This window comes from Ambystoma mexicanum, chromosome 6q (genome assembly GCF_040938575.1).
Source record: "Ambystoma mexicanum isolate Mex_15411 chromosome 6q, UKY_AmexF1_1, whole genome shotgun sequence".
In the NCBI taxonomy this organism is placed as follows: domain Eukaryota; kingdom Metazoa; phylum Chordata; class Amphibia; order Caudata; family Ambystomatidae; genus Ambystoma; species Ambystoma mexicanum.
This window is the reverse complement of record NC_090937.1, coordinates 1,664,787,040-1,664,802,161: the sequence shown is the minus strand read 5'-3', so window position 1 is coordinate 1,664,802,161 and position 15,122 is coordinate 1,664,787,040. Positions and strand designations below refer to the sequence as shown.

Genomic DNA, 15,122 nt, shown 5'->3' with positions numbered 1-15,122 from the left:
CATCTTCGCACATTCAAACCCGTATCTCGCCTCCATATTTTCCCTTCTCAATCCACACCTCTGTGCTGCCTTCTTTAATTTCAATCCACACCTCCCGGCCATTGCCTCCTTTTTCAATCCACGCCTCCCGGCTATCTCCTCCTTTTTCAATCCACACCTCTGTGCTGCCTTTTTCTAATTCAATCCATGCGTCCCTGCCATCCCCTTCTATTTCAAACCACCACGCCCAGCCATCTCATTCTGTTTCAATCCACATCGCTCGCTATTCCCTCCATTGTTAATCCTCACCTCCCCACCATCTCCTTCCGTTTCAATCCACATCGCTCGCTATTCCCTCCATTGTTAATCCTCACCTCCCCACCATCTCATTCTGTTTCAATCCACATCGCTCGCTATTCCCTCCATTGTTAATCCTCAGCTCCTCACCATCTCCTTCCGTTTCAATCCACATCGCTCACTAGTCCCTCCGTTGTTAATCGTCACCTCCACACCATCTCCTTCTGTTTCAATCCACATTGCTCACTATTCCCTCTGCTGTTAATCCTCACCTCCCCACAACACCTTCCATTTCAATCCACATCGCCCGCTATTCCCTCCGTTGTTAATCCTCACCTCCCCACCATCTCCTTCCGTTTCAATCCACATCGCTCGCTATTCCCTCCGTTGTTCATCCTCACCTCCCCACCATCTCCTTCTATTTCAATCCACATTGCTCACTATTCCCTCCGTTGTTAATCCTCACCTCCCCACCATCTACTTCCATTTCAAACCACATCGTTCACTATTCCCTCAGTTGTTAATCCTCACCTCCCCGCCATCTCCTTCCGTTTCAATCCACATCGCTCACTATTCCTTAGTTGTTAATCCTGACCTCCCCACCACCTCCATCTGTTTCATTCCACATAGCTCACTATTCCCTCCAGTGTTAATCCTCACCACCCCACCATCTCCTTCCATTTCAATCCACATCGCTCGCTATTCCAGCTGTTGTTAATCCTCACCTTCCCACCATCTCCTTCCGTTTCAACCCACATTGCTTGCTATTCCCTCCGTTGTTAATCCTCACCTCCCCACCATCTCCTTCCGTTTCAATCCACATCGGTCGCTATTCCCTCAGTTGTTAATCCTCACCTACCCACCATCTCCTTCCGTTTCAATCCACATCTCTCGCTATTCCCTCCGTTGTTAATCCTCACCTACCCACCATCTCCTTCCGTTTCAATCCACATCTCTCGCTATTCCCTCCGTTGTTAATCCTCACCTCCCCACCATCTCCTTCCGTTTCAATCCACATCTCTCGCTATTCCCTCCGTTGTGAATCCTCACCTCCCCACCATCTCCTTCCGTTTCAATTCACATCTCTCGCTATTCCCTCCTTTGTTAATCCTCACCTCCCCACCATCTCCTTCCGTTTCAATCCACATCTCTCGCTATTCCCTCCGTTGTTAATCCTCACCTCCCCACCATCTCCTTCCGTTTCAATCCACATCTCTCGTTATTCCCTCCGTTGTTAATCCTCACCTCCCCACCATCTCCTTCCGTTTCAATCCACATCTCTCGCTATTCCCTCCGTTGTTCATCCTCACCACCCCACCATCTCTTTCCGTTTCAATCCACATCTCTCGCTATTCCCTCCGTTGTTAATCCTCACCTCCCCACCATCTCCTTCCGTTTCAATCCACATCTCTCGCTATTCCCTCCGTTGTTAATCCTCACCTCCCCACCACCTCCTTCCGTTTCAATCCACATCTCTCGCTATTCCCTCCGTTGTTCATCCCCACCACCCCACCATCTCTTTCCGTTTCAATCCACATCTCTCGCTATTCCCTCCGTTGTTAATCCTCACCTCCCCACCATCTCCTTCCGTTTCAATCCACATATCTCGCTATTCCCTCCGTTGTTAATCCTCACCTCCCCACCATCTCCTTCCGTTTCAATCCACATCTCTCGCTATTCCCTCCGTTGTTCATCCTCACCACCCCACCATCTCTTTCCGTTTCAATCCACATCTCTCGCTATTCCCTCCGTTGTTAATCCTCACCTCCCCACCATCTCCTTCCGTTTCAATCCAGATCGGTCGCTATTCCCTCCGTTGTTAATCCTCACCTCCCCACCAGCTCCTCCCTTTCTTATCTGTGTCTGCATTTGCTTTCCATTCCCTCCCTTCCTCATCTACATCTTCATCCTTGTGCCTTCATCTGCTCTCCGCCACCTCACTCCTGGTCTTCACTACTGCTCCCTCCGCTCGGTCCCTTCACCCTCGATGTAGCTGGCCTACTAGGGATCTGGGTGACACAGGTATGTTCAACACCTCAGGGCTACTGCAGGCCTTCCAGAGAGGCTCCCTTTGCACCAGCCTAGACGTTAATTCGGGCCGCTCTCACCTTGCAGTGTTGGGACAGTGGGTGCCACACGCCCGCTCTCACCTCCGAGGACAGCACATGATCAGGTCACAACATTCCCCCAAATAAACCCTATCCTGTTTGTGACCTTTGCCAACAACACAATATTGTAAGTTGGCCTCTTGGTGCCTTGCTGGCAACCCAGTTTATCTGCATTGAGATCTAAGGGTGTGGGAATGAGATTTCTGATTAACAGGTCCTCATGAGGTCCCCATTCCCATTGCAAGCCCTGATTAACGTCTAGGCGTCGCCCCAGTTTAACCAGTACCCGCCCCCACCACTCTAACCTTTCTCTTCACCAACCTGCAGATGCGCTTGACCAGTGGCAGGAACCGCTTGGAGGGCCGGGTGGAAGTGCACGTGGCTGTGAATGGCAGCAAGACCTTGAGATGGGGCCTGATTTGTGGAGAAGGCTGGGGTACTAAGGAGGCTGCAGTGGTGTGCCGCCAACTCGGCTTGGGATACCCCAACAGTGGTCTGCAAGTAGGTATCCATGGCGGCAGAGTTCATACCGTGTCTCCACTAGGCAGCTGCGCCAACTGGTTGGGGTTTCATGCCACCTGACTCATTCAGTCTTGAAATACCCATGGCTAAACCAGTCTTATGGAGTTCAGAGAGTGGGTAAGGCAGTGGCGTTCTAGGGATGGCACACAGTGCATTTGGTCAACGAGTTACAATGCATCTGTACTCTACAAACACTGCAGGAACTGGTAGTCGTTTTACAGCAGGCTACTAAATGCAAAAAGTGGGCTACAAAAAGTGAACTATGGCCAACCAGATCAAGCAGTGAGGATCTCCTTAGCTGAAAAAAGGGCTACCTAAAGGAATGAATGGGCTACCTGGAGAATAGTGTGGACAAAGAGTTACCGGCCAAAGCTACTAAAGGAACACAGTATGCTACAAAAATCTAAGAGCTGGCCACACAAAAAAGCATGTGCAGTGAAGACTACAAGTAGCGATACCATCAAAAGCAGCGAGTGGGCCATGGCAGATGAAGAAAGGACCACCACAAACGCATAAGAATGAGCAAAGGAAAGCAATTTCCAGCAAATGCAAACTCTGTGTGTTCAGCAAACTATGCATCAGCCCTTCATTTGCAATCCCCCTTCTGTTAAGGGGGTCCGGTTGCTTAACCACTGTGTGCGTAGACAGACTCTGCCCAGTCCTCTTGACGGCTGTTGCAAACGTCTCCGACCATTGGGCCAGAATCAGAATCTAGTGGTCATTTGCCACTCCGCGCTTGCCTTCTGGGCACCACCAATGGCGGGGCACACAGCAAAGGATTCTGGGCCTTGTTCCCTAACATGCCTGGGTGTGCCGCAGATTCTCAAAGGCAGTCTCAACCTCAGTGTGAGGTTTGTGTTGTGTCACTAAGTGTGTGTGTGGGGGATTCTGCACGGCACTTCGAGTGTGGGCATCTCTGAGTCAAGGCTGTGTTAAAAGCAAGCCCTTGGTCACTCTGCCCTGTATGTTGGGTATTCCTAATGTACAGGGCTATATAAAGTGTGAGACAATATCTCCTCTGCATTGTATGATGTCTATCCCTTGTAAGTGGTACATATGGATGGCAAATGAATGTCTGCTGTACTGTGTGCTGTGTGTTCCTGAGGCATGGCACAGCCGAATGGTAGCACATCTCCTCTGTACTGTGTGATGTGTGTTCCTGAGACATGGCACAGCCGAATGGTAGCACATCTCCTCTGTACTGCGTGATGTGTGTTCCTGAGGCATGGCACAGCCGAATGGTAGCACATCTCCTCTGTACTGTGTGATGTGTGTTCCTGAGGCATGGCACAGCCGAATGGCAGCACATCTCCTCTGTAGTGTGTGATGTGTGTTCCTGAGGCATGGCACAGCCGAATGGCAGCACATCTCCTCTGTACTGTGTGCTGTGTATCCCTAGCATATGACACAGCTGGTTGGAAAAAGTGTGCATGTTGTTTTGTGTGTCCGTGGGGTGTGGGGTCAACAGCATATCCTCTGGACTATGTGATGTGTTTTCTTGAGGTGTGGTGTCAATGTGTGCTCTGGACTGTGCGATGTGCGTCAGTGAGGTGTGATGTCAACAGTATGCACTCTGGACTGTGTGAGGTGTGGTGTCAACACTAAGTGTTCTGGACTTTGTAATGTGTGTCCTTGATGTGTGGTGTCAACAGTATGCGCTCTGGACTGGGTGATGTGTGTCCTTGAGGTGTGGTATAAATACTATGTGCTCTGGACTGTGTGAGGTGTGGTGTCAACACTATGTGCTCTGGACTGTGTGAGGTGTGGTGTGAACACTAAGTGTTCTGGACTGTGTAATGTGTGTCATTGATGTGTGGTGTCAACAGTATGCGCTCTGGACTGGGTGATGTGTGTCCTTGAGGTGTGGTATAAATACTATGTGCTCTGGACTGTGTGAGGCGTGGTGTGAACACTATGTGCTCTGGACTGTGTGAGGTGTGGTGTGAACACTAAGTGTTCTGGACTGTGTAATGTGTGTCCTTGATGTGTGGTGTCAACAGTATGCGCTCTGGACTGTGTGATGTGTGTCCTTGAGGTGTGGTATAAATACTATGTTCTCTGGACTGTATGAGGTGTGGTGTCAACACTATGTGCTCTGGACTGTGTGAGGTGTGGTGTGAACACTAAGTGTTCTGGACTGTGTAATGTGTGTCCTTGATGTGTGGTGTCAGTATGTGCTCTGGACTGTGTGATGTGTGTCTTTGAGGTGCAGTGACAACAGTATGCGCTCTGGACTGTGTGATGTGTGTCCTTGAAGTGTGGTGTCAATATGTGCTCTGGACTGTGTGAGGTGTGGTGTAAACACTATGTGCTCTGGACTATGTGTCGTGTGTCCTTGATGTATGTTGTCAACACTAAGTGTTCTGGACTGTGTAATGTGTGTGCTTTATGTGTGGTGTCAACAGCATGTGCTCTGGACTACGTGATGTGTGTTCGCGAGTTATGGTTTGAACAGTATTTGCTCTGGACTGTGTGATGTGTGTCCTTCAGGTGTAGTGTCAATCGTATGTACCACATTATGGTGGTGTAGGCTGGGGCACTGTCTTTTCATATGTGTGTTCAGCGCCCTGAAGTATTCATATGGATGCATGACTGAGTCAAAGAAGAGTGGAGTGAGCTGGTGCAATGAAGCTTGGCTGTGTGTTTGCTGACACCCCTCAGGACTTCTCCACAGATACGCATAGTAGGAGGAAGAACCACCAACGAGGGCCGCGTGGAGGTAAAGAGAGGCAATAAGTGGGGCACACTCTGCAGTGAAGGCTGGACCACCAAAGAAGCCATGGTAGCTTGCCGCCAGCTCGGTCTTGGATACTCCCTGCATGCTGTGACGGTAGGTGGTGACCTAACCAGGGCAGGTTGGCGGTAACGCATGGGATAAAGTGGAGCACAGTCTGCAGTTAAGGCTGGACTACCAATGAAGCCAGGGTGGCTTGCCGCCAGCTCGATCTTGGATATCCCCTGCTCACCATGACGGCAGGTGATGGCTTTACCAGGGCCAGGCTGACCCATATTCAAATCTTCTTGGTCTCCAGAGATTGCAGGTGTGGTGCAAGGGAGTCTTCCTAATGTGTTCAGGGATTTGAATTTCGCTATATTTAAGGGAGGTCATTGAAGGCATAACTTGTGTAAGTGAAATGAGAGCCAGTCATCTGGGTTAGCATCGATGGACGAGAAAGAGGAGCAACACGGAGCACATCAATACAGTGCCCTAATGAGGAGGAGGTGGACCTCACTCTGCGCATCACCAGAACATGAATGGACCAATCAACACACATAACTATAAACTCGCCCATCATCAACCTTTCCATGTTCACTCCAAGAGTTTACTCTAACCCATCATCCATCCAAGATGGTCTCCTCTGCAATATCTCCCCTGACCCTTGGGGCCTCACGAAAAGCTTCGCTATCCACAGAATCTCATACGCCCTTCCCATGAATAGCAGACATCTTCTAGTTCAATGCCCGTGTACTATTTAGAATAGTTCATGTCATATACTAGGCGGTGTACACATTTCTGACGCATTAACACATTTAATTGCATGAATCACAGTGACGTTTTATGAGATTGCTAATCTTCGTACTTTTCTATTCAGAATCAATAATGACCGTACACGAGTGTACGGTATGATCATTTATTTCAGGCATATCAAGTGCTGCGTGCCTTTGCAAGGCAAGTTAAGCCAACAGGTGTTTCGCCCTCTGTGGGCTTTCTCAAGGCTGTCCGAGCTGAAGCTTCTGGACGTGTCTAAATGAGTTTCAGTCCTTCAAGTCAAGCCTTCTACGTTCTGAAGTGGTCTATGTCCTACCAAGGACCCGTTCTCGTACTCACGGTTACACACACAGAAACACGCAGCCGAGTCATAGCAAGGAGTGTGCCTTTGCGTCCTCGGGGTTCCAGAAATCAAGGCAGAACACAATCATGTGTAATGACATCCCTGTTCCCCAGAAGGGCGTCAGGTATTTCAGTCTGAGGATTCACTCTTCCAGAGGCCAAAACTGTCTTGGCAACTAGTGATAAACCGGACAACCTTCCTAGTCTGAAAAACATGATTCCCTTTGCCGACGCCTGGTCCACATATGAGCCTGAGACCCATTTGCCTCCAGTGAGGTGAGTGGCCTACTATCCTGGCCCCTGTCTAGGGTGTGACACACTCTCTCTGCCTAGCTGCCTCTTTTAGAAACAGCCCAAGTCCCCTACACCTTCATTGTGAGAAGGCCAGAGATGAGCCGATCTGCATTGGCGCCTTAGATCCAGAGGAACCAGCTGTCACTCATCTTTGCAATACTACGCATGGGGAGAACAGAGGAATCAGTAACTCATACAGCATCTCGCTCCTGCTTCCTCACACGAAGATGACAATCAATATTCACCACTGCCTCTAATCAAGCCTAGCAAGGATGCTAGGTGAGTAACTCCAGCCAGCCCTCCTTGATCTCATGCTTAAGTCGCATGCAGAATAGAACAGATTGTGTCCTGTACTGGCCTGGCAACTGCTCCGAGCGAGAGCTGGCACAGATGAATTGAGTGCGGATAACGCTGGGATTTAACCCAATAATACTGAGCCAGTAAGACCATTCAGGACCTATGGTTATACATAAAAGTAGAAAAACAAATATGCCCGGATTTGAAAAAGGCACATAGCCGAAACACGTGTCATCTAGAGGGCACATACATTGGATGAATAAATAGTTGTGTTAACTATTTAACGTGGCACTTGTCTTTATGTAGTATCATTTAAGCATATCTCTTTCTATGTTGCAGAAAAATAATGAGAATGTCTTCCCTGATGTAACTGCGCACAAAATGAAATCTGCACAAAGGTTAGCAGAGTGGCCCAAAAGGTGGGCCACTCCCCACGCTGTCGGAAAAAACCCCATCTGAAAACATTTCCAGCAAGCACAATACTGTCGGTTCCAACCTCAGACGCACAGTAGAAAAGGCCACATGAACACCAGCACCTGCACGGCAACGAAGGCAAAGAGTTGCAATACAACCTCTTTCTTGCCAGTGACCATTGTGATACTGTGTTCAAGTCAAATGACAGGAAGGAAGCAGGCATCTTCCATGGAGGCTTGGGAGATGCCCAGCCATCGACCTGCAGTGGAGGAAACAGTATGAAGTACGGTTCACATGTTAGAAAAAACCTACCACAAACTGAAGGTTCAGATCCTAACCACACCAAAACATGCCAGCTTCACTCACACAAATCAAAGCCATGTTTCACAACACTGTGCGCAAGAGGCCCCCAGCACTGTGCCTTTCACATCCATCCGAGTGCATGCAACATTGATGTAGGCTGAAGTGTGAAGCTCGGGTAGATCCCTGCCCTGCTGTCTGCCTACCTACCTAGAGCTCACAATCCTGCCAGTGGTGGGCGAGGTGGAGTCTGGGATGAGTGAAGTTGAGCAGTGTTAGCTCATGAAGAAAGAAATGTGTGGCCTCAGTGCAGTTCCAATGATTTCAGCTATTAAAATGATAAGTGTGTCACAGAGGAAAATGGTTGGTCATGCAAATAATGAGCTTACTGGGGGCATTAATGAGCTGATGTTTAGCTCATGAGCACTTGAGTGGCACACGGCTTTGCTTGATTGGAGGATCAATGACCTGGGTCTTAAAATCATAATGTTCTTTTTTGATATTGCTAATGGATAACACTTGTAATTAACTAATAGGAAACTGGTCTGTGATATTTGATGTCCCTCAAAGGTTCATTGAAAAGTTACTATGGAAATATGTGGCTTTGCTGACATATATTCAAAACTAAGCCTGGCTTAATACTTCGTAAGTCACCCGAATTACTTAAAGTAGGCAATGTCAGAAACAAGTGGGTTATTAATGTGCGCTATATTTATAATGCGCAAGTGGCCTTCAGGAGCCAATCCCATCCTCTACTTCTTCCAACCTGCATGTTTTCACTGTATGATAAAGGGGGTTCAATCTATGCAGGGCGTGTTCTGCCCCCGGGAGTATGCTGTGCAGTTAGTAAATTTAGGACCTGGGCATTTGTAGAACCTTCTGTTGTCACTGGTATGGATCTAGTGCCCATGGGGGCAGGTAGCATGACATCGAAGGAACAGTGAGGACAAGACATAAATACGTGTATTTGTCTAGTACTGCTGGAGACAGCCTGCTTTGATTCCTGATAACTCCAGCTTACTTTCCCAAGGAAACTTGGTACTGGGATGCCAGCAATGTGACGGAGATGATCATGAGTGGAGTAAAGTGCACGGGTACTGAGATGTCCCTCAGCCACTGCCAGCACCACGGCGCCAACGTCAACTGCAAAAAGACAGGGTCCCGATTCGCAGCTGGAGTCATCTGCTCTGAAAGTAAGACTGCCTTGGACCAACAGGCCGAAATGTACAATGCCTGCCCCGTGTGGTGTGTCAGCGTTTCAATGCGAGTAGTTATGGAGCGGTGGTGAAATCTAAGACATGTTCCCAATTCCTAGAATGACGATCTGATGCGACCAAAAGTCAGGTAATGCTGGAGCAAAGTCAGGCCCACGTATGGCATTTATGCTCCAGCCTTACAAGAACTTTGGAGCCCCAGATTTCACTGTTGATCAGTCCAACTCCATACAGCCTGCATTTAATCTGCATATGCACAACATACTAATCTGCATGTAGAAAATATGGGTAAGAAGGAAAGAAGGAGAATAAGAAACAAAGTAAGGGAAACAAGAGGAAAAGAAATAAATGAAAGAAAAAGAAAGGGAAGAAATGACAAAGAATGAGAGAGGGACATGAAAACTATGAAAGAAAGGAAAAGCTGGGCAAGTGAGGAGGACACAGAAGAGTGACAGATAGATGACATGAAAGTAAGGAACAGGAGAAAACAAAGAAGGAAAGGAAATCCTGAATGAAAAATTAATGAAGGATAAAAAGAAGGCAAGAAAGCTAGAATGAAAGATATGAAGGATGGAGAGTCAGAATGGCAGTGCACAGTAGCACATGGTTCAATTGCTGGGCTCATTTCTGAATGTTATCTTTGTACTTCAGAATGGAAAAATGTTTCCTGCAATCAAATGCATTATTGATACTTTGTCTCATCAGCTGATGTGTCCCCGAGTTGTAAGAAGGATCCTCCAGTCAATATCCATGTCTGTTATTGATACTTTGTAACAGCAGCCTGGCCTCATCTGGGGCAGTGTGAAAGATGCCTGCCCCTAGAAACCAACTGGAGGTGTAATTTTGGGGGCTCATGACAAATATTTACCAGCCAATTGGTGTTCTCTGATGTGCGCCACTGGTGATTACCTCAATCTTTCAAAATAAAACGATTCAAGATAGTGTCCCTCTAGATTCTCAAACGAATTTAAATCACTTTTAATTGTTAAAATGACCATTAACCCTTCAAATAATTTAGAATCACTCTCAATAAATCAATAGTTCTTAAATATTAGGCCTGTCTTATCGAAAGCTGGATAATTCAAAACCATGGATTTTGATGTAGCGTTATATTTTACCTACAAGAATCTCTAATTAAGTGAAGAAAAGAAATTAAGATATTATATGCATGTCTTTGGGTACTTTTATATGGAGAATGAGAGTTTATCTTACACCTCCCACAATCCAAGTCGCTCATGGTTGGGCCTTCTGTAGGGGTTAGAGGTACAGCACCTGTCCTTGAACTAATGACCCCTCATAATTCATAATGGAAAGTTACTGCCTCAATATCCTTGATTCTGTGCAATATCACTGGACAATTCCTTGCCGTTTTACTACCCCATAAGAACTACGTTACTACCTATTCATCAGTATTAAAAGAAACTGTGTTGGAGGGGTAAGAGGAACCACACATTATGGTTATCAAGTAAACATCATTTTATGGTGTAATGTTGACTCCACCAACTAGGCTTTATCGAGGACCATTTTGCCAAAAGCTGGCTTGCCCACGTTTTCCATTCTTAATTATTCCCCCAGTAGCTGCTTTTAAGGATAGATGCATGTCCATATGTTAGATGTTTATCCCCCCACGTCCGACCCATGTCTAAGCTTTGGCTCTCACTACACCACACAGAAAGCAGCAATGATCCAGATTTGTGGGGCTTTACCCAAATTGATCAAATATCACTAGAAATACTGGCTGTGAAGTTGCTTCATCACTGGCTAAAATAAGAAAGCAATTTCAAGCAAATATGAATTTCCACAAATCCCTTCCCTCTTCCCCATAGTTATGTTTAATGCCTATGCTCTTTTGTAGGTTTTTCTATCATTCAACTTCAAAACATCTATTTCCTGTCTCATCTCAAACTATTCAAGAAAATATGATGTAATGGGTAAAGTTCAAGGAGGCAATTATTTTCCTTTACATGTAATGGGTTTAATACAATATTGCTGCTTCATTCACAAATGTAGCAGTTGCTCCAATCTTCTTTTCCATAGGTCCGTGTTCTAATTATTTCTTTAAACAGGGGCAACATTATAACATATTTGCAATCAAGCTCATCTCAAATATGTGCACTTTAAGTGTTTTTATTTGATAATGCTGACTCCAAGTCCTGCAAAGAAAAAGCAGAAATAATGTAGGCCTCAATTTGATTTTTTGCTTTTCTATAAAATGCTGTGCTTTTCATCCCAGACTGGAGTGTTCCCCATTTAATAAATATTGCTATATTCCTCTATATAACTAGAAGTAATGATTTCCTTGGCCTTGTCATTTACTGTGAAGAAATACACTCTTGTTGTAGATAGGCTGCTGACATCACATTTCCTCGCATGCATTTCTTTCAAATGCTGTGTACGGGATGCAGCTCAAATATTTATTTTTCAATGTGAAATTATCATTTGTATCCTTTCCATTTGTATATATTTCCCAAAAGGCTTAATTCCAGGTTAAGGTCAGTGAAGCAGGGTTTATGTCCAGAGAATATGAATAGGAGTTTGTAACCGCATGGTAGGCCATAACTTGACTTACAACGTTCAAAAGAGAACAACATTGACCATTGTAGATGCACAATGTATTTACGCTTATCTTCAGAGAAAGCTATTGAATGTTAAATTTGTTGTGTCAAAACCTAATTGGAACTATAGGAAACTAGTCCTAATAGGACTAGGGAAACAACAACCTTAAAGTTACCATTTATCCAAATTAATTTAGAAGATCCTGTGTCAAGTATCAATATAGAAATGTCCTTAATTGCAGAAAACACAAATGCATGGTCAGTAAACTGCCTGTCCCTCTGGTGCGAACTCCTACCAACCCTCTTACCCCCTAAGAACATTGTTAAGGAGCTATAGCTTTGATCCTTGTTCCTTTATACAATTGCAATAATATCCAGTCCGTAGTATAATGTCAAATTCTGGAGCTATTTACAATCAAACTGCTCTTCAAGGTCAAAGCAGCTAAAGCACACATTTAGACACTCTCTGTCCTGCTCCCGCAGTGCATCTTAAGGTATGCTTTTCTCCCATGCTACACAACGATGAAGCCATCATATGTGTACCATTTGCATATTAATTACACTGTTGCCACCAGCCCACTAATCAGAACCCGGTCCTCACTCTCCTACCCTTTACCTATGTCTCTTTTACAGCGGCTTCTGACCTGCTTCTTCATGCCAAACTCGTTCAGGAGACCGCCTACATCGAGGACCGGCCTTTGCACATGCTGTACTGTGCCGCTGAAGAGAACTGCCTGTCTAGCACAGCGCGGAATGCCAACTGGCCGTACGGACACCGGCGACTGTTTCGCTTCTCTTCACAGATCCACAACAACGGTCGGGCCGACTTCCGCCCAAAGGCGGGCCGCCACTCCTGGGTGTGGCACGAATGCCATAGGTAAATGGTGGGCGGACCATGGCTTGTGGTGGGGAATGCTCTGTGGGTCTCGTGGCTGAGAGGCTGGCAGTCTTATCCCATAATCATTCGCTTCAACTTACCGTATCTGCATCTAGCAGGTCTGCTAACCTGTTATGGGCATGTTCTCCCTGAGAAGCGTTTTGGCTTGGCATGGCTGAGACCTCAAACAGAGACTAGTCAGGGCTTGAACAAATCTCAGTGCTTAGAAATGTATTAGACCAATAAAACAACCATCTCTTCTACACTTCAGGGTCCAACTCCCAGGAATCCTCTCCACTCAACATATGGAACACAAAAGCATCTGAGAAACCAGTGGACAGCACACCTCCTTAGTGCTCCCATCCACTCTTTGACCTACACCACCATGGGTTGACTTGATTCATGCAGTTTGTAATGCCTTGCACTATATCTCCAAAGGTCACGTGACACACAATGGTACGGCAGGGCTCACTTCTTCAACCCCTCACCATTCACAACAATGCAAAGACCTACACCTACGTGCTTTATGCAGCAAACAACCCATACAAGACAATTACAATCTGGGTTGGTGCCCAAACAGCATTGAGAGTATAAGCAACAAGCATAGGCAAAGCCAATACTCTTTGGTTTTCTATAGGCGTGGGGTAGGCATTTATAAGTCACTGCCACACTGGAGAATCGTGTGATTACCCCGGGGACAAGATAGCACTGACTGGTGAATGACTAGTAACATATACAAGCCAAAACAGATGGCTTGCCATGCTTGCTTTTGCCAGGACTTCAGGGGAAGGACCATATGCGAGCAGACACATATTGCGTATAAATCAAGTGACTGAAGGCACACTTTGTTAAGAGGTTTATATTACACCCGGAGCACATTTACAACAGAAATTAAGCCATTGGCTCTCAGCAGGTCCTGAGTGCAGATTGCATGGTGAAACATGTGTGATGCTTCTCAGTAGGTCCTGAATGAAGATTGCATTGTGAAACATGTGTGATGCTTCTCAGCAGGTCCTGAGTGCAGATTGCATGGTGAAACATGTGTGATGCTTCTCAGCAGGTCCTGAGTGCAGATTGCATGGTGAAACATGTGTGATGCTTCTCAGCAGGTCCTGAGTGCAGATTGCATGGTGAAACATGTGTGATGCTTCTCAGCAGGTCCTGAGTGCAGATTGCATGGTGAAACATGTGTGATGCTTCTCAGCAGGTCCTGAGTGCAGATTGCATTGTGAAACATGTGTGATGCTTCTCAGCAGGTCCTGAGTGCAGATTGCATGGTGAAACATGTGTGATGCTTCTCAGCAGGTCCTGAGTGCAGATTGCATGGTGAAACATGTGTGATGCTTCTCAGCAGGTCCTGAGTGCAGATTGCATGGTGAAACATGTGTGATGCTTCTCAGCAGGTCCTGAGTGCAGATTGCATGGTGAAACATGTGTGATGCTTCTCAGCAGGTCCTGAGTGCAGATTGCATTGTGAAACATGTGTGATGCTTCTCAGCAGGTCCTGAGTGCAGATTGCATGGTGAAACATGTGTGATGCTTCTCAGCAGGTCCTGAGTGCAGATTGCATGGTGAAACATGTGTGATGCTTCTCAGCAGGTCCTGAGCGCAGATTGCATGGTGAAGCATGTGTTGCCTGCGGAACCCTGGCTTTCTGAGGATCTTAAAGCGCTCCGTCTTGCTATGCGTCAGGCTGAATGTAAGTGGCGGATAGCGTATAATCCTAACCTTACATAACATTATAAAGCTTGGACGGCTTCCTGTTCGGCAGCTATTGTGGGAGCGAAGAGGACTTTTTATGCCCAGAATATTGAATCTTCGCTTGGCCAACCTAAGGCCCTTTTCTCGGTGGTGAGATCTCTTTCCTGTGCAGCCAGTCTTACCACCCTCTGTCAGTCCTACACAAGCTCTCTGAGACTCATTGGCACAATACTTTACCACAAAAATGGATACCATACGCACCTGCATTGCGCTAGCTGCAACGACAAGATCTGCCCTTATATCTGACCTTAAGTTCAAATAAGCTTGACAGTTTCGGAAGGCTGCTCCTCCTTTCCTCTCTTTACCGAAGTAGATGTACTTACTGCCATCCAACACATTGTCGGGCGCCCCTTCATTCCACTAGCCGTGATGAAGGAAATTACAGGGGCAGTTAATGCCTCCTGCCCATCTGGCATTGCTTCACTTTACCCTCTGTTGCCTTCCAATTATCGTCCACGTTCACTTCTACCATTTTTATATGAAACCTTTGGAGTCACTGGTTCCCCCCCTTCTGTCCGCCTCTATGGAATCTACAGAGCTCTTTGATCCTGACAAATCTGGCTTCAGGCCAGGTCGGGGCACTGAGAGTGTTTTGGTCTCTGTCCAAGACGACTTGGCCCAGGGGTTGGGGCCCTGATCCTATTAGATCTGTCAGCGGCCTTTGACACTGTC

The 15,122-nt window shown here is 46.6% G+C and overlaps 1 protein-coding gene across 5 annotated transcripts in view; it reads left to right on the top strand.

The window, feature by feature from the left end:
* LOXL3 (lysyl oxidase like 3) overlaps positions 1 to 15,122 on the top strand; it is a 476,927-nt gene that overhangs the window by 408,399 nt on the left and 53,406 nt on the right. For 4 of the 5 annotated variants that reach the window (XM_069632513.1, XM_069632511.1, XM_069632514.1 and 1 more), the window contains 3 exons: positions 2,712 to 2,885; positions 9,074 to 9,236; positions 12,446 to 12,689. In XM_069632513.1, coding sequence (XP_069488614.1) covers positions 2,712 to 2,885; positions 9,074 to 9,236; positions 12,446 to 12,689 — 581 coding nt within the window. Of the gene's footprint in view, positions 1 to 2,711; positions 2,886 to 5,580; positions 5,737 to 9,073; positions 9,237 to 12,445; positions 12,690 to 15,122 lie in introns of all 5 variants that reach the window. The other variant, XM_069632512.1, reaches the window with a different exon arrangement.